Source organism: Lineus longissimus, chromosome 2, assembly GCF_910592395.1.
Source record: "Lineus longissimus chromosome 2, tnLinLong1.2, whole genome shotgun sequence".
NCBI lineage: Eukaryota > Metazoa > Nemertea > Pilidiophora > Heteronemertea > Lineidae > Lineus > Lineus longissimus.
The window spans coordinates 2,365,018-2,390,496 of NC_088309.1; the positions used below are offsets into that span (position 1 = coordinate 2,365,018).

The 25,479-nt window shown below is 40.6% G+C and overlaps 1 protein-coding gene across 1 annotated transcript; it reads right to left on the minus strand.

Moving 5' to 3' along the window:
- Nucleotides 1-25,419, minus strand: LOC135501017 (homer protein homolog 2-like). The gene is made up of 9 exons (XM_064792739.1): nucleotides 25,324-25,419; nucleotides 18,190-18,346; nucleotides 5,099-5,230; nucleotides 4,600-4,755; nucleotides 4,017-4,342; nucleotides 3,660-3,816; nucleotides 3,184-3,303; nucleotides 2,703-2,783; nucleotides 1-2,493 (listed from the first exon to the last, which is right to left on the minus strand). The coding sequence occupies exons 1-9, from the start codon at nucleotides 25,326-25,328 to the stop codon at nucleotides 2,308-2,310; spliced, it is 1,320 nt and encodes a 439-aa protein (XP_064648809.1). The 5' UTR covers nucleotides 25,329-25,419; the 3' UTR covers nucleotides 1-2,307.
- Between the last annotated feature and the right edge of the window lie 60 nt (nucleotides 25,420-25,479).

Sequence of the window (25,479 nt, forward strand, 5' to 3'; positions counted from 1 at the left end):
AATGTAGCAATTTATTCCGCAGCCAACATTTCCATAATAAAATTGGAAAAAAAGGAAAATTTTATACAATGTACACGATATCTTACAAATTTGTTCAAAATCACTGGTTGTATTTACATGATCAACATGATAATGTATATGTACCACAGTTCATGATAACAAAAGCTTCATAAGACTTCAGATAATTTCGCTTTTGGCAACAGTTACTGACCTAATGACCGACACCACTTCTCTTAATTACATACATCATAACAACGATGTCTGCCTGGAAAGTCCTAACATCTTTCATCACACTAGCGGACCCCTGCACTACAGGTGTGTCCTCTCCTTCCTACCTCAGAAAAAACAACAAGGTAATAGGAATATTCGCTCATTTTGGTATAACTGTACAAGCACATTATAAAGAATCAGATTAAATATAAATTTTGGTTTTAAGTAAGAAGATGTGAAAAAGTAGACATAGTGGCATCATTTGTTTCATGAATCATGACAGTTCGGGTAAACAACATTGAAAGGTAATGTAATGTGCTTTTAATGGCAATTTTGACTGCTTCTAAAATTTGTAACAATCCCATACGATTACTGGATCAAAACATGGTCTAATGCATTTGCATTGAAAACAATGCTACATCGCAACCAGGGCGTGTTAGAATGATAATCAGAAAGACGTACATGTAATTTGAATGAATCAAAAAGATGAAGGAATGTCAACGTGAAAACTGGAGAACCAGTAGCATTAAACAGAACAAGAAACTCAATAGGAGTGTTCGCTTGAAATGATTGGAATGATTTCTAAACATAACAATAGTGTTTAACGAAAAAATGTGAGTCAACAAAATCAGAAAATATAGAATGTTTAAAGGAGGGGCACATATACAACAAATTACTGCAGCCGTCACTCATCAATACAGTGATAAACAGAGTTTCTGTGATGGAGGTGCTATAGAAATACATGTACACCGAAAAGTGTACACAAGCAGTTTGTGTACATTTTGTGGTGAATTTCAGAACCACAGCTGCACAGCTATACATTAGTGATCGGAGCAGTAGTTTGTCTGTCTAGTTCCTCTCTGACATTGGAATGATTTAGGTATAACACAGTATAAATAAAGAGTAAGTAGCTTTCATAAGTGTATAGATAAAGTACAGAGATATGCAAACTTTGATTGAACTGTGTCTTGGGTGACCAAGAAAGTTCTTCTCGTGACAAAACTTTCAACACATTTTGATTTTATGATATAAATGCAGATATAGAATTAATGACTTTTGTTTAACTTCTGGCCCAACTTGCTCAAAATGAATTAGTCATTAACTTGACGTTAACTCCATATGAGGCTTGAAAATGTACAAGACTCACTGGCCACCTAGCAGAGTCAGGCCCCTATGCCATTGGCTGCAGTGCAGTGCTAGAGACAGTTAAGGTCCATATCATAACACATTTAATCTTTTTGACAATATCAACTTTTGAGATCCGGCGTAACCCATCACTACATAACGATCTCAAGGGATTTCATTGAAACTTCCTACAGAGTGCCATATGAACACTTAACACATTATCAACAATACAACCTCACAGCAGTTCTACATTGTTATGTGTCTTTATGGTTCAAGCAATGTTGAAGACCAAAGTCACAGATCAAGGCACCATATGCCAGTTCAGAGGGATTCCGTCTGTGAAGGGAAATGAATAGAGTGAAGGGAAATGAATAGTTTCAATTCTGGGTTGTGCCAAGGGAGAGTGTAGCCAAATTGTGTGAAGGGAAATGAATAGTTTCAATTCTGGGTTGTGCCAAGGGAGAGTGTAGCCAAATTGTGTGAAGGGAAATGAATAGTTTCAATTCTGGGTTGTGCCAAGGGAGAGTGTAGCCAAAATGTGTGAAGGGAAATGAATAGTTTCAATTCTGGGTTGTGCCAAGGGAGAGTATAGCCAAATTGTGTGAAGGGAAATGAATAGTTTCAATTCTGGGTTGTGCCAAGGGAGAAGTGTAGCCAAATTGTGTGAAGGGAAATGAATAGTTTCAATTCTGGGTTGTGCCAAGGGAGAGTGTAGCCAAATTGTGTGAAGGGAAATGAATAGTTTCAATTCTGGGTTGTGCCAAGGGAGAGTGTAGCCAAGTTGTGTGAAGGGAAATGAATAGTTTCAATTCTGGGTTGTGCCAAGGGAGAGTGTAGCCTAACCGGTGCACCCATGACACCCACAGCACGCTATAACACAGTATTGTTTGTGAATCTCTATTGTTTGCACAGATGATACCCGCAACGACAGGAAACAAGGACGGGAAGATAAAGCGTGACGTTTCAACATTATCAAGACTGTAACATGACAGCTAACCTGTCCTGAAGTTCGTGAATTTCTTTCAATTTCCCTCCCATTTGTTTTTGAACCTGCAGCAGTTCTTGTTTACTTTTCTTGTGCGCTGCCAAAGACTCCTTCTTCTCCTCCTTTAACTCGGTCACCTGACTTTTTAACGTTTCACTTTCTTTTTCAAATTTCTGAAACAAATGAACGGCACTTATTAGAAATATCCAGGACAATACTGTAAATCTGTTTTTGTGATGCCACCTTGTGCTCAGTGATATAGATACAGCTGTCGTGAAAGTGGAAATGTTGGTACCATTCAGAGAAAGAGACTTATAGGCCTTTTTCAGAACCTTTGTTACATCCGTACGTTTGTATGTACATGTACTACAATGATTCTTACCTCTATTCGTTCCAACAATATTTTGCTCTGCTTTTCATATGGCTCTAATTCGTCTACTTTTGCCCTGAGTTCCTCGATTTCCTGCAATAAAAGATGAATAGGTCATCCAAATTGACAAGCTTCCTATGACCAGTGAACAGATAAGAGTCTTCACTGAGTCCCAGTGTAACCAATAAAGTTAAACTACAATGTGTGATCTCCAATGTTGGGGTCTTAGGCACGATACTGCGTCTGATCCATGACCTCAAACAGTGCAACTGGACAATGAATTCACCTGTATAGTGAGGACTAATTCCCTACATGTGGAGAATGCTGAAGGGATAACACACTCTACTACCATTTGGAGTATCTCTCCAACCGTTTGGAGTATCTCTCCAACCGTTTGGAGTATCTCTCAAACCGTTTGGAGTATCTCTCAAACCATTTGGAGTATCTCTCAAACCGTCTGGAGTTTGGATAACTGGGTCTTACTCTTTCATACCTCATCTTTTCTCCTCTTCTCTCGTTCCATTAACTGTACTTTGTCCGTCATTTCAGAGAGTTTCCGCTCTGTCAGCTTCACGTGACTCGCGTCCACTTTGTGATGTTCGAGGTCCGACGCCTGGAAGACAACGGAAGGGCAGTTACGTCAAAGTATACATCTAATGGTTGATGTCTGGCATATTCTGATATGAATAACCACTGACATCCCAATAACCAGTTTCCGAGATTTGAAATATCCTCGTATTCTCCCAAGGCACCATGATACTGTTCCAGTTGCCTCTTTCTTAATCGCTTACACAATTTTAGGTTGAGAATTCACCGATTCTAAACCTATTATAAAGAGGTTGATCTGATGGTCTCCATATAGATCAGATGTACTGATAGAGTGACAAGCAGGCTCTGGCTCATATACTTAATTTCTACAGTAAGGGCTGCATTCAAACCCAATTTCCGCCAAAGCTGCTAGGGTCTTACCTTCTTCTTAAGTTTAGCACATTCCTCCTTGTAACCGGCTAACTGTTTCTTCCATTCCTCCACATTGGCAGTACTCTCCTGAAGTGCCGTCGTCAGACGACTGTTGTTGTTCTTTAACGTTTGTAACTCTATCTCCCACTTCTTTGCATTCGTCGAACTGAATGAATGGAAAGTAAGCTCATTCAAAAAGTCCATTCCGAAATAACCTAAATGAGGCTTCAACAGTGCTTTACAGGATAACATAATTCTTTCAAACTATGAAAACATTCTTGGTGACAATTTTCAAGGGATATCAGTGGCATAGAGTTTAGTGCGCCAGAAATTAACTAAAGAATGAGAAATATTGTCCCCATTTACCTTTGTGCAAGTGCTAATTTGAGTCTATCATTTTCATATTTGAGTTGTGCTTCAGTGGATTGGCTAGTTGGAAGACTGGATGTGGAACTTTGCCGTTCATGGTTTACAGAACTAGCACTGCTCTGGCGTTCATGGTTCACAGAACTAGCACTGCTCTGGCGTTCATGGTTCACAGAACTAGCACTGCTCTGGCGTTCATGGTTTACAGAACTTGCACTGCTCTGGCGTTCATGGTTTACAGAACCAGTACTACTCTGTTGCTCATGGTTGCTGATTAAGCCAAGGCTTTGTCGTTCATTGTTGCTCACTGAACTACCAACATCATTCTGGAAGACACAAAATACAATCATTTCTAAGTCTTAAATTATGTGGGAAAATTTCTTATACCTGTATAAACCGGTATTTGACAAGAAATGCCAGTTCTAGTTTTACTGGTGATCAAATACATGTACTTCCCAGATCAACTCCCAATTGCTGATTTCAAACGTCTCAAAAACATGTTTTTCACGCAGTCGCAGATTTGGGATGAAAAGTGGTGTTTTGCACCCCGCCCCCCTTCTGGTGGCTGAACAGTAATACTCACTGGTAATTCACTCGCTGAGCCACTGTCCTCCACACCTGGGTCCAGGTTGGGTCCTTGGTCGGTACTGCTTTCGTTATTATTATGCACCTTGTCAAGACTCACAGTGTCTTTATCCTTTTTTGTCAACTCCTTCATTTCTTTGAATTTCTCCACAAACTGAAAGGCAACATAATACATGAATGGTTACAAAACAGTTTGGTGATTGCCATTTGTTAATCTATACGAGATTTAATTGCTGGGTGGAGCATCGGTTAGACACTGCACACAGGAATGTGCTGCCATCTACCGGTACACCTGCAGTGTCACAGATCGAGTCCCATGAACCAGGGCAGTGCTTACCGTGGTGGCCAGTTGATGTGCTCTGGGTGGATGTAGCCTGAATCCAATCCTGACCATTTGTGTAAGATTGCCAACCAACTTCACAAACACAACCAGGCTGACAACATGATTGTAAGGCTGTCAGGAATATCTGAAAGCTGAAGAAGAACATTTCTCCCACCTGTGTTAAGTCTGCTTCTGAGCCAAATCCAAGCCCATACACTGTATTAGCCCTGGCGTCTGTCCACTGGCCAAACTTCTGTGATGTTTTGGTGAATGTCATGTTTGGGGTGATAGTGCTGTTGATGACGGGCTGCAACGATAGAAGTGGACAAAACTCAAACAGCGCTTGCAACATATCAGGACAGAACAAATGCCCCAGATGAATTCTGAAATGTTTTTACAAAAATTCTGAATTCATGTGAAGACTTTGCCTCACAAAGACCACACAGTACAGTCTTGTTATCAGAAGAAGACATCATTTTGATTCTCGGATGCATGAGTTCCTTGCTACTGTCGTCAGCTCGAAGGCTGCTTTCCTTTCAATATTCCGACGATGGTTCCGATCTCATAGAGCAAAAACACCATAAAGGTGGTGTCTGTCAAAGATCTCACAGGGTGACCTTTCAAGGAGACACACTGATATTTCTTGTCAAAGAACTAAAGATGGCTCAACTGGCCACCTACACGTGTGATGCCCTTTCCTTGTAAAGAGCACAGTGGTGTCAGTGCTGTATCTAATAGGACAATATCAATAGATGGAAATAAAGATGGTACAGTGCAAAATATCTGACTGTTAAAGGTCTAAGCTGTTTTATTCATTGTATTTCGTTGTGGCTCAGGTAACTTTTGACAGTGCTGTCGCACAGACTGATACACTAACGCATCAATGATAGGCTGGAGATGTTGAATCAATACAGACAAAGAGCTTTGTAACAGGATGATTGTTTTCAGTCTGACATGGATTATGCGCCCACACTTATTAGATCGATGGCCTTTACATCATGAACATAAATTTAAAAGAATCTACTCAGCATTATTTTGACGATCAACATCTCTAAATTTGCAACATGGAAATCCTATATTATCATTTATAGGTTTTAGAAAATAATGAAGTATCATATTCTCCATTATTCCACAATGACGTCAATTCATAGGATGAATTACAGTATGACGTCCAAGCCAGTGAAAACAAAGTCATTCTCAATCAGTTTGCGCCATATTTTTCAATAGTTCTTAATGGGGGACTATATATATATAGGCAGGAGCTTAGAGATCAAACCAGTGGTCTTTGGATCACTAATATGCCAAGGTAGTGGAATGGGTCATGTGTGATTCATTGATAAATATCATCCTCGTACAAGCACTAATACATGTAGTTTCAATGAACTGTGTGATAGAAGAGACCCCTATTGGCAACTTTGTGCAACTTAATCTGACCAATCTGGCTGTGCCTATAGACTCCCTTTCATAAAACAACCCAAGCACTTTGAAATCCTGCACCAAGGATGGCTAGATCTTTGCAATAGACAAACTAATGTTGTTGCTGATAGGTGAAAGGTCACCAGTAAAAGCTTTCTAAAACAATCGTCTACAAGCTATTAGCCCAACTACCTGAACCACATATATCTGTTTTTTTCCGAAACTCAAAATGAAACATCTATGTTATCTACTTTGTTTCCTTTGATCATCTGACATTTAGGTTTAAGAACACATTAACCGCAAACTTGCATTTCAGGAAAATTTTCAAAAACTAAACATTTTCACAATTTTTCTTGTGATGAATAAAGGCAACAAAGTGTGTAGGAGTCTCCATGTTGGCTAACCAAACATCACACTGCTATCAAACAATGGTAAATCTCACCTAAGGCAATACAAGACGCATTTCCGAAATCATGCCAACTCTAACTGTTGACATGGAGACAACAGGCCTAATCCTTCTACCACATATGTTTTAACATGCAGTTAACAAATATGGCAACAGGCCCTGTATGACAATTCTTAGGATGTGAGGTTGAATTGGTCATGCCAGTGTGAGAATATACTGACAGAGCGTGGAGAAGCTGGGCCTACATGTGCCTAACAATGCTATAGAGACCAGCTAGAGAAAGCATGGTAGTGATAGTCAGCAAATGCCAAGAACAGAGTTTCTAATGGTCACCACCTGAGATTCTAGTCTTTTCTCAAAAGTCAAATTCAACTACATTGATAAGGGGCTCATCATCATTACAATCATCATCATCACTGTGGAACTTTTTTGCATCCCTTTTGGGTCATTATAACATAACAGTACACCTGATACCAGAAGTTTGCTCCAGCTTCTAAATTTGACCGATTCCCATGGAAGAGATATTAGCTGCCGCGAGGACATCAACGATTCTTCCCAACACCCGACACCCACCCACTCTTCATTCTACACCAACTAATTTCATTAAAATTGAAACAAATTGAGCCCTGCAGCCCACCATGCCAATTTCACCAACTCAATTAAAGAAGCCTCAAAGGGAGTTATTAGCTTCATGACTCGTTTTGTCATCAATGTGTTATCCCCATGCCATGTGACAGACTGTCATTGCTAACACATGATATTTCTCCATATTAACTTTGGACACATTCACACTTCAATAGGCAAGCTAAAAAGACTGAAGCAAAAGCATGAAGGAGTAATTAAGTCAAACAGGCTCTATTGGAGATAAGTGCACTCAGTTTATATATGTCTGATGACCTTTACAAATGAGGATTTGTGTTAAAAAACTGTCTGCTATTTCTAACTATGCACTGAGATTGGATATCTTAGCTGATGATTCGATAATTCAATATCAATCAAACACCAATTGTTTGTGCTTGACAACATATACGTGAAGTTCATGGATTGTTGTCATTGTCATGGATATGGAGTGTTCAATGTCAAGGAGATGAAGAGATTATTAGTGACTGTATGGTTATCAACAGCTCCTCAACCCAGCCAAGTATATCACAATCAACAGGTCTTAAGGTGACTTCAGTCCCAAGTGCTATAACATTTTGTGTGTCAGGATTTCTACTAATTCTAAGCCATTGCCCTGCGATGGACTAGTTTTGCAGTTTTAGATGTAGATGTAGGAGCCTGACTGAGGATCTGAGCTGTTTTTGGCAATTGCATCATCAGGGTAAACCAAAAATCACGATTTTAACAACTTCGCTGTCACTAACCGCATTTGAATGCATGAATCTGGCACAGAACTTACCCAATGCAATTATTAGGATTGTACCGCTCCCAGCTAATGGGTAAAAAGTGGAGTTGAGAAACGATCCAGTCTATAAACAACATGATGAACACCACCATTGGGTGATCAATGATAAATCACCATCATTTCCCCAGCAAGAGCGGAATAAAGAATTGATTTCATATAATTCTAATCTTGATATGAATACCAATGCATGAGGCGAGATAAGGAGGATGTAAACCAAGCTCGAGGTGGCCGCTGGGAGGATGATAATGAGGCACTTGTGCAAGCAGGGCCTGATAGATAAGTTGGCCATCGTGCTTGGGATAATCCCACCTTGTTCTTCTTGTTCATACATTTACACATACAGTTGTGCATATTTTTTGAGTACAGTGTTCATGTTTAAGAGAAAGGACTCTCTCATCCACAAAAGCCATCGCCCCTCAAAATGTCAAGCTTCGTCCGAAGGCCAATTCTGAACATGGCACCTTCCCCCAGAATTCATCCATGAATCACATCTGCTCATTCTCCTGTTGAAGATGACTCATGCCATCATGTCCAAACCTCAAAAGGTAAACTTGGCAATACCACACTACTTCACCATATCTGTTGGTTAACTATCCACCTGATCCACTCTAGTCTAATGTCTCTTGCCTTGGGCGATTCTCCACATCAAAGGTGGAGCTAATTTCCATAATGCCCATATCAATATAGATAGGGCCCAAGGTCTCTTGCCATAATAGTGAGGTAAAATGTTTGGACAAAAATGAGATAGATAATGTTGTGCTGGTGTTCAATGTTGGAATAGTCACACTATAGTTTTTAAATGGGCCAATCTTATTGAGAGATGTGATATAAATAACTGGTAGGGCGGCAATTATTATAGTGGCATAGTGGTGACAGTGCCAGGCTGATATCAGGGGGCCATGGGTTCGACTCCCAACGGATCACTGCTGTAGCAGAAGTACACGCTTGGCAGTGGTATCAGTGACAACAGTTCTTCAATGCTGAAGACCGTTTTCGTATTTGATACAAAATCTTGCATGTCCGAATCAATATCATAGCTAACAACTCTGGCAAAGAGAACCACTTCACACATTCAAATAATTGCAATGCTGACACTTTTCGAGGACAGTAGCTACACATATCACACTCATGAGGAGGCTATAGGGTACATTGGTATTCATATTCTGAATGTTTTTTGTGCTTTAGGTTCTGAAATTGCAATGCACAGTAAGTGTCTAATTCATATCTCGAACTTGAGAGTACATGTATTTCTCAGAGTTATATTGCCACCTCAAATTTTTGCTAGTTTCAAATAAAATACCCACAGTTAAAAGATGCTCCTCTTAATAGATAGATTGTTCCCGCCAACTTCATGAATATCAAAATAGTCATGTTGCCCACACCAGTACCAACTACGCATATCAACAACATCATTCGGTCACACCAAACAAGACCATGACAGCAACGATTTGTACAGGATGCCTTCCCAAGTTAGGATGACACGCTTTAATTCCTTAATTTCCTTAAGGAATGCCACCTTCATTGATTTGCTATTAAACCCCTCCTGTGGCAACATCATACATGCACACTAAGGAGAACTCATCAGCAATGGAGTGACGCTTAAAGAGGTTTATATGTTATCTGGTGTGAATATTTCATGTAAGTATCTACATTAAAGAAGGAATCGGTAAAATGGTCCAAGTTACCACTTGTCATTTTTAGAACCAAGTACCCCTACCAATGTCCTCTCAACTGTTTGAAAACAAGTTTGCTTAAAACATGCTTGACAGTCAGGAAGAAGGCCCCCACTTATCAATTTCATCCATGTATGGCCAAAATGTGTTAGCACTTGCTTGTTTAATCTCCTTTTTGCACCCACCCCATGTCCTGCCAAAGTGCCATTATCATTTGACCTCAGCAAATAGGATTTGTGACCACAATGAATGAAATCTCCCACACCGGCTCACCTCAATCATCATCCATCTCTCCTCCCATCACCAGCAGCTTAGAACATAACCTTATGACTGCTAGCATTGCCAAACTAGATTTCCAATTGATCGATGGAAAATGACAAAGTACCAAGCTTGTCAATGCCAGTGCCCCTTTCAATCATTGCTTTTCTTTTTGGCAATACCTTCACCATCAACTAGGCTGCTTGTGACATCAGACACGTTGTTACCTCGATCAGGACATGTCTGATGTACACCATGACTTCACCATCGAGAAAAGACTTCAAACTTCATTCTGTGATTTAAGATTCACAGCAGCAGCTGGGAATTCCAGCAAATTCGATTTAAATCTCAATATTTAAACAGGCGAATGTGTGAAGAAGTGGATTAAGTTGAATTGAAGGCTTTTGAAGCTACATCACGTTTAAACAGAGAGACTAAAGGACGAATTCAAGGCATGTTTGCTTGGATCTTCGAAACGTGTTACGGAAGTGGTTTCTTCGGGACAGTTGGTAAATGGCTGATAAGGGTGAAAGGAGATGGGAGACTGAACCTGAATGAAGATGACAAATATTTTCCAAGGTATTTCTGAAAAGCCAATGGTTGACTGCAATACTGACAAGACCGTATTCCACAGGTGTGGGCTGCGTCTTGAGAAGCTTCCGCCACCATAACCCTGCAATTACAGAAGGTTCAAATCGACAAATGACAAGTGGTGAGGCACATTTAGTCACTTAGATTCAAAATTTGATTGCTTAAGATTGAATCACTGTGACATAGTGAAGCCAACAGTGCCAAAGCGACACGCTATAAGGTCAAACGTTGAAGAACAGAATGCACTCAACTTTTTATCAGAATTGACATCTAGCACCGAAGCAAATGAGACACATTCAAGGCAACATAAAATCACTAACTGACAATCTGTTCATGTCGCGAACCATCCCAATGAATTATTTAAAAGCAAAGCTCAAACTGGCTGTGAAAGAAGAAACTCAATTTATTCTCGAAACACATTAGGGAGGATTGAAAAATATTTTTATAGATTGATTCAACTTGATTCCTCCTCGCACCTGAGCATGGAAAAGCACTTGTCACAGGGTGTCACAAGAGATCATTACAATTCACCTCACAGGAGGGCGTTGGTTTTTACCTCATGCCTTATAGGGCAAAACGACGACTCATTGTATTGAATGTAAAACTGCCAAATTAAAGAACTGGCAATCATTATCAGGAAAAATATATAATTCTTGATTTAGGGTACCTCATTTCCTGACAACTGAACGATTAGTCATAAGATGCAACAAGAAGTCACAAATAGGAGATCAGAAATTACAAACCATCCCACCTGAGGCAGGATGGACGACGCAAAAGGTTTCAAAGCAATTTCATAAATGATGGCCAATGTGACCTGAGGGTACAGACAAGCCATCATAATGCCATCGCTGGTAATCATACACTGATGACAGGGACTCAAGTGCTGGGCAAATACGGCAGAATTCAATTAGAAGAATTTGATGCTTTGTATGCTTGCCAGATTCAGAGCATCAGTGAGTGGAATTCTGAAGTAAACGGACACTTTTTTTCCTCTGAAGAGGGTAATAAAATACAGGCTCATATCATGTGAGAAATCCAAGGTATATGTCACCTGTTTCATTTCCGCTGTAATCTTGCGGAAGGAAGAGTGAAGCAAATCATTTCACAGGGAGAGCTCGAGGTATTTATCTCCTAGTTCCGCAAGCAATCATCCAGTTGCAGCCTCGCCCATGGGGATATCAAAATCAACCGAAAAATGATGAGGAAATGAGGAATAAAGAATTAGCTGTTGATCTATTACCTGGAATATGCAGCCTGAAACTTTTAGTCGTGTCTGCCGTTATCTGTAGCAACACCATGAGCCAGCAAGCTATAATTCAAACAATTTGACTAAGATCCCCACAAAAGCATATCAATAAAATCTGACTAAAGCTCACTGATGATATCAAATTGACATGATGGATAAAATAGGAAGTTAAGCCGCTTAAAATATATCATTCTGTCCTTGGGAGTAGATGGTTCTCTTGACACTGAAACACTGGCTGGTAAGTAGCTGTACTCTACAACCTCTCGTAAAGGGGTCCAGTTCAATTGATGACATGTGTTATTGGCAGGGTTGTGATCACACCATAACATGCCCACAGTTCTTCATCCCAGACAGGCTCTCCTCCCAAACCACCAATTCACTGATTGTTATTCGTATCTACAGGCTAACCTTTCAAAATGCCACAAATTACGTTAACCTCATGTTGCTGTAGCATGTGACACTGGTGTGGACGTGATCAGAAGCCGAGGGAGTCTGGGCTGTATTGACCACTCATGGTCTGCAGATGGTCATGCCGACCAATGGGACTGATGATTTGTAGTGCCTTGTTCAGTCAAGCAGGTAGGGACTCGACCACGGAAAAAGGACTGAGCAATTTTAAGTCTATTTAGTAAGAAGGATTAGGGATACATTTATCAATCATGGTCAATATCGGCTCTCTTGGCTGATAAGATCATGCAGGACCTCCGCGTATAAGCCTGACACAGAATTGAAATCTCCATGTAAAGAAAGAGGATATCCTTGGAATGAGGTTTAGAGACAGGCCAGACTGGGCATCTAGGACCTCAAAATATACCTCAATTCCATCCAATGCACTTATTCAACAGCACGATTCATGAATGTACTCTAAGTCTAACCAGATGTTTATAGTTAACACAAGAAAATAACATCTTTAGCATCGACCCAAAGCATGTGGGACCATCTCCAACTAATGGTCTGGCTGGATATAACGACCATGTGACCCAAGGGCATATCAGTAGCTCAAGCTGAATAATATAACCAGAAGCTTTTCAATCTTAGTAGGTAACAGTGTGGCCGACACGTTCGACCTGTTTGCTGGAGGTTGTAAGCAGAGAAAGAAGAAGACCCTTGTCAAAACAGTGGATGAGTTTCAGCCTCATGATCAAGAGGTTGTTGTGGGTTCACCTCCTGGCCACGTTGCTGCTTGATTCCCCTACTGGTCGAGTTCAAGTGAGCGCCTTCTGCTTGCACCTTGAAACCCTAGATTGATATCTCTGTAGGACGGAATTATTACATGCAGGGAAACCAGGAAAAGTGCGATACAAGAACTCATATTATCATCATCATCATGACTCGCGACCAATTAAGAGAGGTGCAAATACAAGCTACTGAGATCAGCCAAGGGGAAAGTTCTGTTAATGGCCAGCGCTTGAATGTCTTGGTAGTTGAAGTGGAAGGATGAGCTGAGAGCTATCGATCGAAGATCGACGAATTTAAACATACGCTAAAACCAAGGAAAGACTGGCAATGAGAGACAAACAGTTTGTCACTCTTTAAGATACCGACATTTTTGGTTATTGGAAGAGTCCAGGGACTGTTCTGAATGAATGACAATCTGATGTCTCTGAACACCAGCTTTCAAAACTGAGTTATAATTGGAATCTACGGCCGATATCGGTTTCGCTGGTGAAACATGAGAATTACTGCTCTGATTGGACCTGACACATCCATTCGGAGAAGAGTTGGTTGTAAAGACACTAATGAGCCCCGTTAACATCTGATCGGTGTGCTCCGAGCTGGCGACCAGACACAAAGGTTAATGATCAAGATAAAGACTATTGGTTATTGGTGAAGCCAAAGGAATCACCAACAGCTACAGACTAATCCCCAAGTTCACAGTGGCACAAGAGAGGAAGGGCTCTCAGCGGCTTGAGACAAGAAGGGGTCAGCACTATCGATCATTTGATAGTTTATCCTGCATTAGACTCTGTGATCAAGGGATATAATCAGACAACTCACGGATAACCCGGAGGGTGTTGTCGATTAGGATGTCTGAAATGTATCAGATAAAGTTTCTGTCTGCAGGCGAATGCCCATGCGATGTATAAGCCTCCTTTGCATAACTTCCCTGTGTCACATCTGGTATCGAGTATTGCCGACTGATGCAGTAAGACACCTGTAGCAACAACTGAACAGAAGAAGGATTAGGCGCTGCACAAACAAGCAATTTTTATCGCAGTGATCAAATCGGGAGGTTACATCCCAATGTGGCTCTATTTCTTAACAGGTTAGCGCCATTCGGAAATAGAACATGTAGCCTACCTAGCAGTTCTGAAAAAGAGTGGTAGGGTTCTGGGCATTTTATTTCATCTCAAAGAAACCCTAAGCAATCATATAGAATCTACATTTATCCAATTAAGCACATCACAGGGCACCTGCCGGTGACTGGTGGAGAGAGAGATAGCCATCAGGAGCAATCAATTGGCCAAATATGGTGACAGACAACAAACTGGCTGATTTATCAGCTATTTGAAAGGCCAGATGCCGTGACAGACTCTGAGGGAGGAAATGGGATACTTTAGAAATAAGAGAATTGGCCCTGGTGGCTGGGCTAGAACAGCACGGATGCCTTCGTGCATTTTTATACCTATGCCGCCTGGGGGATGTTAGAGCAATGGGGAGATTTGTTATATCAGGTACCTAGAGTATCCAGACTAGGGGCTTTGGGAAGTTACTGATGAAAAAGAAACGCAGCATCTACTTTTTGCCAGGGAAAGCTTAGAAAAAGAAGGAACAGACGTGCAGTTTTTTCTATACAGATCCTGCAGTGAAAATGGTAGTCGCTCAACTCTTTCTTTGTAAATGCTTAGAACTACAACAGAACAGCGACATCACCTGTCCAACCCATTCCAAGGTTATCAGGGATGCAGCAGGAGTCAGAAATCATCCCAGATCATGTGGGCATTAGCTATCTATCAAGATCATATATATCAGTCCCTCAGGAAACCAATCGGACAGAAGGGTGATGTGACATGTCCGGCATTATCACAATCTCGCCCCCAGGTGGAAGCTCTATGAAATATACACTGCTTGATATAGACTCATTGTCATGGATTTCCTTGCCAGCAGGGCACATCAACAAAAGAACTTTTGTATAACACACTTGTTACCACAGCAGCAGTTTCAAAGCCATTTTGAAGCTTGCTTCATTCAAGTCACCTTCCAAAACAATCTTATCAGAGAGAAAAACACTCAGAATCACGTATGCATGCTTGGGGCAATAACCATAGGTGATGGTTCAGTTGGCCGAGTCCTTCCTAAGGTTGCCGCAAATCATTTGCCGTTATCTGTCATGACCACATCATGCCAATCAGACAGGAAACCATCGAGGGATGAATGCTTCCCTAATCTGAAGCGGAGGCATCATGTCCTCTATATCATTCCTGAGGTCCAAATGTCGCATTAGGGATGCGCCACACGGCAAGAGCTATTTAGACTTATCATCGGAGCATCATCAATCATGATTCCTAGGCGTCAGTCAGTCAGAAAACCACTGGTAATGACAGCAGGGTGGAATTTGGCAGCCATCTACTAACTAATGGTGTAAGCAAGCACATTAGGGTTGTTCTTGGTAAGAAGTCTTTGCACATGCACCACTCAGAACATTCAGCCTTCTACCTGACCTAGCAAATGAGGAATCATCCCTTTTTAAAGAAACGAAACAATGCTGAGATCCACGTTTCCATGGCGGCAGCTGTAAGACATTGTCTCCACAAAAGGCTCTGCACAGAAATACCTGTTCATGGTAGTGAAATGGTCGAGTCACCAAGAGCAAGCAATAAGGCGCATCATTTATAACTTCGTTTGGAAGGGAGTCAGAAGCCCGGCACTTTAATGACAAAGCCACTGCACTCCACAGCACAAGTGGAAAATGATGATGTTCGTGTGATGTTCCAACTCTTGAACATCCACCTCTTCTCAACAAGCGATTTATGGTAATCACATTCCCTCCAGCTAAATGGATTGGTAGAAAGAATTTCATCACCAGGAATGCCATTATCTTCGCTTACCTCTGGGACATGGTGAAATGAAAATCACTGCAAAGTGGTCTATGGTGGACAAAAAATCCAAATGGTTTGGTAGTCAGAGGGCATGGTCAGTTCATAAAATAGTCTGCAAAACATCTTTTCTCGCGTGAATATCAATATTCTGGTTAGAAGAGGTTTCAATTTGTTCAGTTTGGTGGATCAGGCAACTACAATTGCTTGATAACCCCTAGTGTATTCTCTAAGTTAGATCAGTCTCTGCGATTTACTGTTGAGTCGGTGGTATGCCCCCAACAATGATGACTGCAGTGGGAGGTTTTGCCACCACAAAACCAACACCAAGTAGAAAGCAATCAGTATCCTTTGCATTGCCTGGGCAGTCCTCATCTTGATTACAAGTTCAGGAACTGGCCAAAGGACGTTTCAAAGAGACAGGAAATGGAAACGACATTGATCAGTCTGGAGGAGAAGAAGACCAGCTGATAATTTCCTTTGTGGGCATCGGACACAGAAGATCGAAAAGATCTCGTCTGCCCTTAAACTGGTTATCGCGATCAGCAATTCTTATTGCAGGCACCCGGGACGACGACCACTCTAACTTGGCAATTTTTGTCGCATGTGATTATGATCAAAGGTTGCAACCCACACAAATGGCAACATGACTTGAACTTCTTATACTTGTCTCGGCTGGGTCGGCTGGCACACCTCCAAGTTATCTTCGAGCAGCCATGCCCATGGTCATCGTAACAAGGCTGAGGAAATGTCCTCCTGTAAGGCAATGAGGGGGTTGTTGCTGGTGAAACAACCCAAGATGTTCACCAACTGTACATGATCTAATCAGGAATGGGTATCAGACGAAAGAGAATATTCACTTTATCTCATTGTTGGACAAGTGGATAAGGAGACAATCAAATCACAGAGACTAAGTGAGTAACTCAGGGTGACAAATCCTAATGTCATGAGCGAAAGCCAAGTGGATGACAAAGTGGGTCTTTATCAATCATCACACGAGACAATTAAGAAAGAGGACTCCAATCAACACGGCAGTACTTGCAGTGACATCGGATATTCTGATCAACAGTCTTAAAAGCTTTCACAGAGGTGATGATGTTCAGAAAGGAGGTTGAGATTGCGATGCCTTTGTCTTGGCCACTTGGATTCGCGCCTGGCTAAATGTCATGATACCATACGCATCCTATGGCAGAAACCTGTTTTGTTCCAAGTGGTGATTAAAAGTGAGCTCTGACTAATTACCGACTATGTAATCACTGATACAGACAGCTTCTTTGATTAAATTAACACGATTCAGCGGTTTTTCTTGATGCATGTTCGTTAAAAATACCTTGTCTAATTAATTACTACATGTAGCTCTGCTAATTAGAAAGTTGATGGAAAATGCAGGCAGCAGTGAGAAGACTGCAGTCCATCAGACTTGGTCCATCAAGCAACTGTGAAATAATAATTGATCACTGTCAGAAGAAATCGCAACATAATGAAATTGAAGATTTATTTTTGCGGGTTATTATGATCACAGAATGCAAGGAAGCCAGCAAGGAACTTTGCACTGTCTGCCCATTGCCGTTGAAGGAACTTTTCGAAGTTCTGAAGATGTTTAAATCACATCTTGCCGTGTTTAAATGTGGCAGTCTATTTCAAGCTACAAGGATGCGTTCGGGAGTTTTCTGGACCATCTCGGCCGTGGGCATATCTAATTATCTCTCTGCCCGCATTTTATCCCAAAAGACAGCGTTTAATGTCATACTGAAATGTTTATGAGAAAGACACAGGTGGCTTCTCTTCACAATCCAACACTGCTCTGACATTTGAGCAGACCTTCCATGCCATTTAAAAAATCTACCAACAAACCTTTGATGTTCAAAGCTGGTATCTCTTCTTTTTCGCTTGCCATCTCACCCATGGAAATAGCAATCCATTAGGCGAAACATTACTTTCCCTGGCTACTAATGTTGAGTCTTTTTATGAACAGGAAGCATTCGAATGAGGATAAAAATAACACAAATTCTAAAGCATTCTTGGAGCAGAAACATTTGATTACCATTACCAATTTTGACCAGTGTGACCTTGAAAATTAGGTCAAGCTCAATGTTGTTACAGCAGAGGGATGAACCTCTTAATGTGACACTTTCAATGAAATTTGAAAGTGATGCCAAATTGGCGACATTGGCCTTAGTAACATATCAGTTTCAAATTCTTATTTTTTATGCTTTCTTGATGAAGTGACTTACCTTTGATCCTTCGACGCTGATAATTCTATATGAGTTCCTCTGACTGTCAAAGTAATAGCTGACGTTGACTGCTGCACTACTGGTTGGTAACCAGTTCTTCTTCGTTTTGGGGTCGATTTGGAAAACATGGGCCTTTGTTGTGTAGATTGGCTGCTCCCTGGAAAGATCAACAACAAGAATGGTGGTTAGTATTGGTTGCAAGTTTTGGAAACCCAGAACGGCCTTCATGGTCTTATAAGTTACCAAAGAAGATGATATGAATCAAGTTTAGATGCAAAAATCTTGGTGGTTAAAAGTGAAAAAAGGCTGTAGGAGCTGACACAGGGCGGGATGCAGTATTGTTAGGTCATCAAGAGGAAAAGTTAGCTCACCAGAAAGATAATAACATTGTTCATATCAGAAAGACACAGGACGCCCAACAGACAAATCGGATCGCTGATGTGCCAGATAATTGTCTTATTGTGTGTTTGCCAATATTTCGCAATATCAGCGAGGTTAAACTGATTGTCTGGCTCCATCATCGACGTGCAGAAAGGATAGTCAACCAGAAATGAGATAAAATCGTCCTGCTGGGAATTGTACAAATCATTTCCTTAGCGAAGAGCGCCTGCCGTTCGACAATGTCAATATTATCAGGGGCAAGGAATTTAGTCATCAGGTCGGCAGACAAACAGGTTTAGTTGGCAGAGGATAAAACAAAACCAGGTTTTTACCTCGTCGGGTCTCGAGACAAACAAGTCCAACATGCCCGTTTATGAGAAAGAATACCAAAAACCCACACTCAGTTAGCGGGTATACACTATAGTGGCCAGAAACAATAGTGGTTTTCAGTGCCGATTGATGCTGCAGATATCATACAGAAAGAGCTGACCTAACACCTCTCTGTTTCTATCACAAATCCCCTTTGACATATTCCACACAATGTTAGTTAACGTGAATTTCCGAGCCTTCATGAAATTTTTTATCAATATGAATTTATAAATATAACTGATCATAAAAGCCAACAATATGAATTCAGTTTCTTATAACCTATAGATTCCATGCTGACCTTTGATAAATATCAGAGTATAGCAACAAAGGACATCTGATCCTATAACATTATATAAACAAGTGTTTCATTGAAAGAAAACACGCGGTATTCCCCACTCATTGATCTGAGTTAATTACATGTACCAGGTAAAGCAATACCAGGTATTTAATAGTACAATGGAAATCAATGGAAGACAAAGAGGCCCAAACAAGAATAAATAAAGACTAATCTTTAATAATCCTTGGCCCAACCATTTACAAGTTTTGTGTTGATGTGGCTGAGCCTGAGGAATATGGACCAGCAAGTGGGTTTAGTGGCTCTTTACTGCAGGCAGACAGTTATCACAAGGGTTTAAAGTTCTTCTCCACAATTTTAGAAGTCAAACAGTCTCCATTTTTCCAATGACAAAGATCATCTGTTGTTTGCTCAACAGTTCTCTAAATAGAATGATGCTGGTAGAGATGACTCTACTCTAAAAGAGAAAGATGTTGAACTTCTTTTTTTTCACCCATGTCAACTCTTGCTCTTACTTTTTACCGGAATGCCGTTAGAACGGGCAAGAAAAAGCAAGTCAACACAAAGAGAGGAAAGCATGATTCTGCAACTGACAGACACTAATTCCTGTCTCACTTGCACCATTTACAGACATGAGACAACAAAAGGAGCCAGTTTCCCCGCGACAGACTCAGTCCTTGGCGACAATAGGGAACGATATTGGTTGACGCCTTATCATGTTCTATTCCACTGGAGCGGAATGACAATATCAGATGTCTCAGGATATTAAATTTCGAGGTCAATAAACAGTGATCGCCGGCATTTCATGAAGATTTACAGTATATTCAGCAGGAAAACTTCCAACCCAAAAATCAACAGATCCAGATTTTTCGAATTTCAGAAATTTCCTTAGGATGTATAGTCTTGTATTCCCTGACCTAAACTGCTCCGCCTCATGCGGCTTCATACCAAACTATATCACCCCTCAGGATGTAGCGGCCAACATGAAATATTGCAAACAGCACTTCCTAGTGACGCGAAAAACATGTTGTGTTTCTCACACAAAGAAATTATTGATTGAGAGTCAACGAAGAGCCAAGCACTCCTAATCAAAACACATGGTTTCTTCAGGCTATATCATTTATTTATTTGCTTGCCAACCACTCAGATGAGCAATTATCATGGAATATGTGTGATATGTTGTGTTAATAGGATCATATGGGACAATGCATCCATCATGTACCTTTCATTTAAAACTACTTCACATAACCCCTTCTTTACCAATGATGAGCTGGATGTCAGCCACAGCCATGCTAGTTAGTCTAAAACCACAATCGTGGATCCAAGCTGAACTTGCATGGACCCAATTTGTTTGTGAAGCGTGTTCTCCATGCATCAAACTGTTCCCTCCCATGAAAAAACATCCCTTCCCACATAAATTGCCGAGTTAATGCACTCTCGGCCATAAATCTACACTCCATTTCCCATCCATCAAGGCAAGATGCATCACAGCATAGTGATGCCTCTTGATGAATTCAGCCAAAGTTAGCTTTTAGGATTTTATTGTCAGTGAAAAGAAACCAGCTGATTGATCTATACTGCGGGTGACAAGCTCTTATTTTACAACTCAAGCAAATAGAAGACACGTTTTAATATATCTACTGCAGTTACAATATGATACCAGTTGCTACAAATTCAACGCAGAGAAGAGGAGCTTAGCTACCAAATATTGCTCATCTTATTACTAATCTAAAGAACCAAACCTGCATACTGTATGAGTCTTAACAAGATAGTATCTGAACATTTTCAGTGTTGAATGTAGTGGGAGTAGAAGGAGTTACTACTGGCCAGAACTGTAACCTGTCACATTTTCTACCAGACTATACATCACAGGTCACAACACACATCACTCTGTTTTTATCAGCCTGCAAGCAAATGGCCAATTCATGAATTGATTTCCGCATGTCCTCACCAAATGGGTTGCTTCCAAGCCACTTGCTTCCGCCAGCAGCAGAGAGCCCATGGACATGGCAGACTGAGGCAATGATTCCATGCATTCAAGAAGAATGTCCATTAAAACTAGCGAAAGAAGTTCCGTGATGGGAAACGCTGAATGATGGACAATTTGAAAAGATGCCACTCTGCTCGGTCATGTAAATGTTTCATACTCGTAAAGGAGTCGTTGTTTTAGGAGGATGAGATAAAACTGAATCAAGCCACTCTTCTAACTGAGCTGGACAAGCCATAGAAAAGTACCTTTATAATTTATTTAGATCTCAGGAACACTAAAGGGTGCAAAAGGTTAGATATTTGGATCACGACAGTCAAGATTGGTTGCTAAAGACAATTAAGTATGATTGATGATTTTGCCTAGTAACACCAAAAAAACCTATCAACAACACTCATTTCCAAAACTATCTAACTTATATTGACAAAATTAAATACAACTAACAACTTACTCAAAGATAAAGAGAGAAATTTGACTTTTTTTCCACACAGAAACGTAAAAATTGTGTATGAAGACAGAAATAATCATTTGCAGATAATCATGTTTAGGAATGCCTCATTGACAAAGCACCAATTATCTGCCAATAACTGCCAGTCTTAATGCATCATTTTTAACCATGAGAAGCTGGAATGGCAAACATAATTGGTGGAATCCTTGGGCAGAGATGGCAATGCAAGCTGGGGTATGCCAATTAATCAGCTCATCAAACTGCAGCAAAGATGACAAGGAACAAGGGGGAGTGGAGTCCTCATTTTGGGCGCTGAATACCGATGCGGTCTTACGATTCCTGGTTGTCTTCCTTATCAGAAAGGATGAGACAGAGCCCCCTCTCATGAACCTACGTTTTATCAGTTCTCAATAAAACCCAACTACATATACAATTTAACGGATTATTGGAATGGAAAGAAGGTATGGTCTTGCTGCTCAAAATTGAATCTTCACTACATGTACATTCAATTAGCCCCTCATCAGTAATTCATAACTGACAGGTAATTGAATTCTGACATCGGGTAATTGCACTTACACCGAGATGTAGATGTGATTGCTGAATATTAGACATCGTTTAATCTTCGCCTGTTTTTCACATCAAAGTGAAGCAAGGGTTTGTTTGATTTATAACTTTATTAGCTTCTTATTTGAATAAATAGGTTGATAAATTCTTCAAAGCAGAGTGAAGCCATAGGGTTGCCATGGATGCTGTTCCAAAGAAAAGGTGACCGACTAGATTCAAGCGTCTTCAATGAAAAAAAAAAAAAAATTATAATTTTGACTGTGCTTTTTATGACCAATTCATGAGATGCAACTCCGAGCAGAATTTTATTGCCATTTAAAAGAATATTGAATTGAAACAACAACACGAGATAAGAAATTGAAGTACCATGGCATGCATGGTGAGGGATTTTGCCACCCATCAATGACAACAGAGGTCATCACGGACCCCTGATAACAGGCTACTAGTATTTCATTAGCCGATGCAGCTCAATTACAGCATCCCTTGAGTGATAATTGAAGCATATAAATGACTTATTGACGTAGTTCGTAGCGAACGGTGTCACCTAATACATGTACAAAGTATAGCTCAAGGCGGCTGGGGAATCTTGATGTTGTCACATCAATCAGTCAGGAAATATGAGGGATGTCACATGCACCAGTGCCCTCGGATCAGGAACTCTAATTGCCACTAAAAAAGTGCCATAACAAGGAGCCATCAAAAGTTGCACGAGGCAATGTACGTCTCAAGTGACGTTCAGAGAAAGAATTCGGTGGGTCGTCTCAAAGTTTATTGACGAAAAAGGCTGCATGTGACAATTTGGTTTTGACAATTTGGTTTGGAGTCCAACAGATAAAGAGCTACTTCTGGTCAAAGAAGAATGAATCAGTCAATGTTATCAAGACTTGGTGACTTATTGCACCAGAGACCAATGGAAGGCAAGAAGCAACTCGCTCAAATTGATGTGACAACAAAAAACTTTCTGAGGGATAAGAATGGTTTCTGATTAATGACTTGAAAGAAAAGACATTCAATTGAATTGATTAATTATCTCCTGACAACAGCAAGCAATAGGAATGAATGATTGTCAAAGACGAGATTTGATTTTGTTTCATTAGGACGTCCCATGTTCTGCTTCAGTAGCTGTGTGAGATATTACTCTCAAGATGCAGAGAGACACCCTTCAACGTGGTGTTTATTACATTGGAAGCTCATGATCTCATAGCTGAGGCTTGATTGAGTGGTTGCTGACCAGTCTGAATGGCTTCAGGACATCCAGTGAACAAGCAGACCAAATTGAATTTGATTAGCAACAACTTCAGATTGGCAACAATTTTATACAGAAAGACAGTGCAGGATTCTGTAGTATCAAAATACATGTAGTTCAACAAGCAAATTCTAACAATTTGTCATGACCTATCCTTACCTTGCATTTAGTTTCCATTTGCTGAATTTGAGCATACTGTGAAAATGTCCCAGTCTACTTATGGATAACCATTGTTCATTCCTCCCTATCTCATTGAGTCCCACTCAAACTCCAATGAGGAGATGTACCTCCATCCGCGGCAAGATTTCTTTTTATAGTGATTTATTTCCACGACGCATTCAAATTGAAAAGAACAACAGGGTGCAGCAAACTGGCTATTTTAGAAACCTATTTCGCACTGGTCTTTAGCGTTTGCCAGCTCATTTCCACTTATAGCACAGTACCCCACTACCTGCCCTTTTTAGGAATACCACTGTGCCCTTTTTGAGGTGACCCATCGATAGATCAATATCTGTTTACTTGATAGCTTTAATCTGATTATTGATAAATTCGATCCCACTTGTGAATGGAAGCATCACACACGTCATACCTTGTCATATTCCTCAGCCCACCTGATCTCATTATGAATACAATCAGTAAATCTATAACTGGAGAGTGGACCAAGATTAAAGAAGAGGAACAGAGCTTTCGGATACCTCTCCTCTGACTTAAACATGACTTAAAGGAAAAACTGCTCTTTTAGCTTCATAAACAGAGTTGTCTAAGTTTTTCGGAGACAAAAATCTCAACAGCAGTAAGTAATGAACATTTTAGACAGCAGCATCATTTATACTTTCATTCTGTAAGTATGATGATACTTTCATTATGTCAGTATGATGCTTATGATCCAATCAATTCCACACAGTTAGTCCGGCAAATCCCAGAGAGCACAAGCTACTAAAGCGTGAAGCTTTTTTATGCACGCTACCAAGACGACATAATCTAATTATAGATTTTGGTTTCAAGAGAGCTTGGCTCTGCTTTAGGAAGATGGTGATTATGTGCCTCAATGGTTCTTTCTAATTGCATCACGACAAAAGATTTATATCTGAATCCAATTATTCCGATCCAGTGGACCTGAGGATTGCACTGGACATTGGAAAGTCAGATTTTATGGCATCAGACTACTTGAATACCATCTCTAGATATCAGACTAAAAGCAGCTCTGATCTTCCCTGACATGATATGAACGAGAGGAGGTTGCCCCTCTGATGCTCCTTCACTTAAAGGATTACTCCTGTACCAGACTGTTCTCTGCATTAGATTTTCTTTCTCAGAATGACCTTATGAAAACTTGCCCTCGGCCTCATCCCTTTGCTAGTGTAACATCATGACATAAATGGCGATAACACGCACGACGTTGCAATATCATAATTGCTTTGCTTCACAGTACGCGGTATGGTGGTATGTCATTGTCGGTCGAACGAAGTTTGAGACAAGTTTAAGTTTTTAGGCAGAATTTTTCTCATCATCGCCTGTCATCCCCGACCCTGTCCCTGTGTGGCAGTGTGTCGTGCAATGCATGTACAGTCTTAGTATAGGCTAAGAGTAGTGAGTACAGGAGGAATACACTGTCACTGGGTCACGGCCTATAGAAGTCCTTAAAACAAAAGCGAGGGCCAGTCTCCGAGTATGAGTCAGAGACCATGAACCATTAGTGTACTGTCCTGATGAATGTCTGTTCAGCAGCATGAACTATTTTTGACAAGAAACCCTCAATAAAGTCACTGCAGTAAGAAAATCCATGCACACTATTCATACCAAATCGATGAATTTCAATTAAGATATACTTGAGACACACTTACCCCATGTTGGTTTTTAATCCTTTTCCCAAATTCACATATAAATCACGCTTTAGATGAGCTCATGACCCTCTTAACTCAAGATTTGTTGTAGTTGGGAGTCAGGGTCAAGGCCGAATTTCGCTAGTTGATCTCGTCAGTACCTTATCTACACGAAAT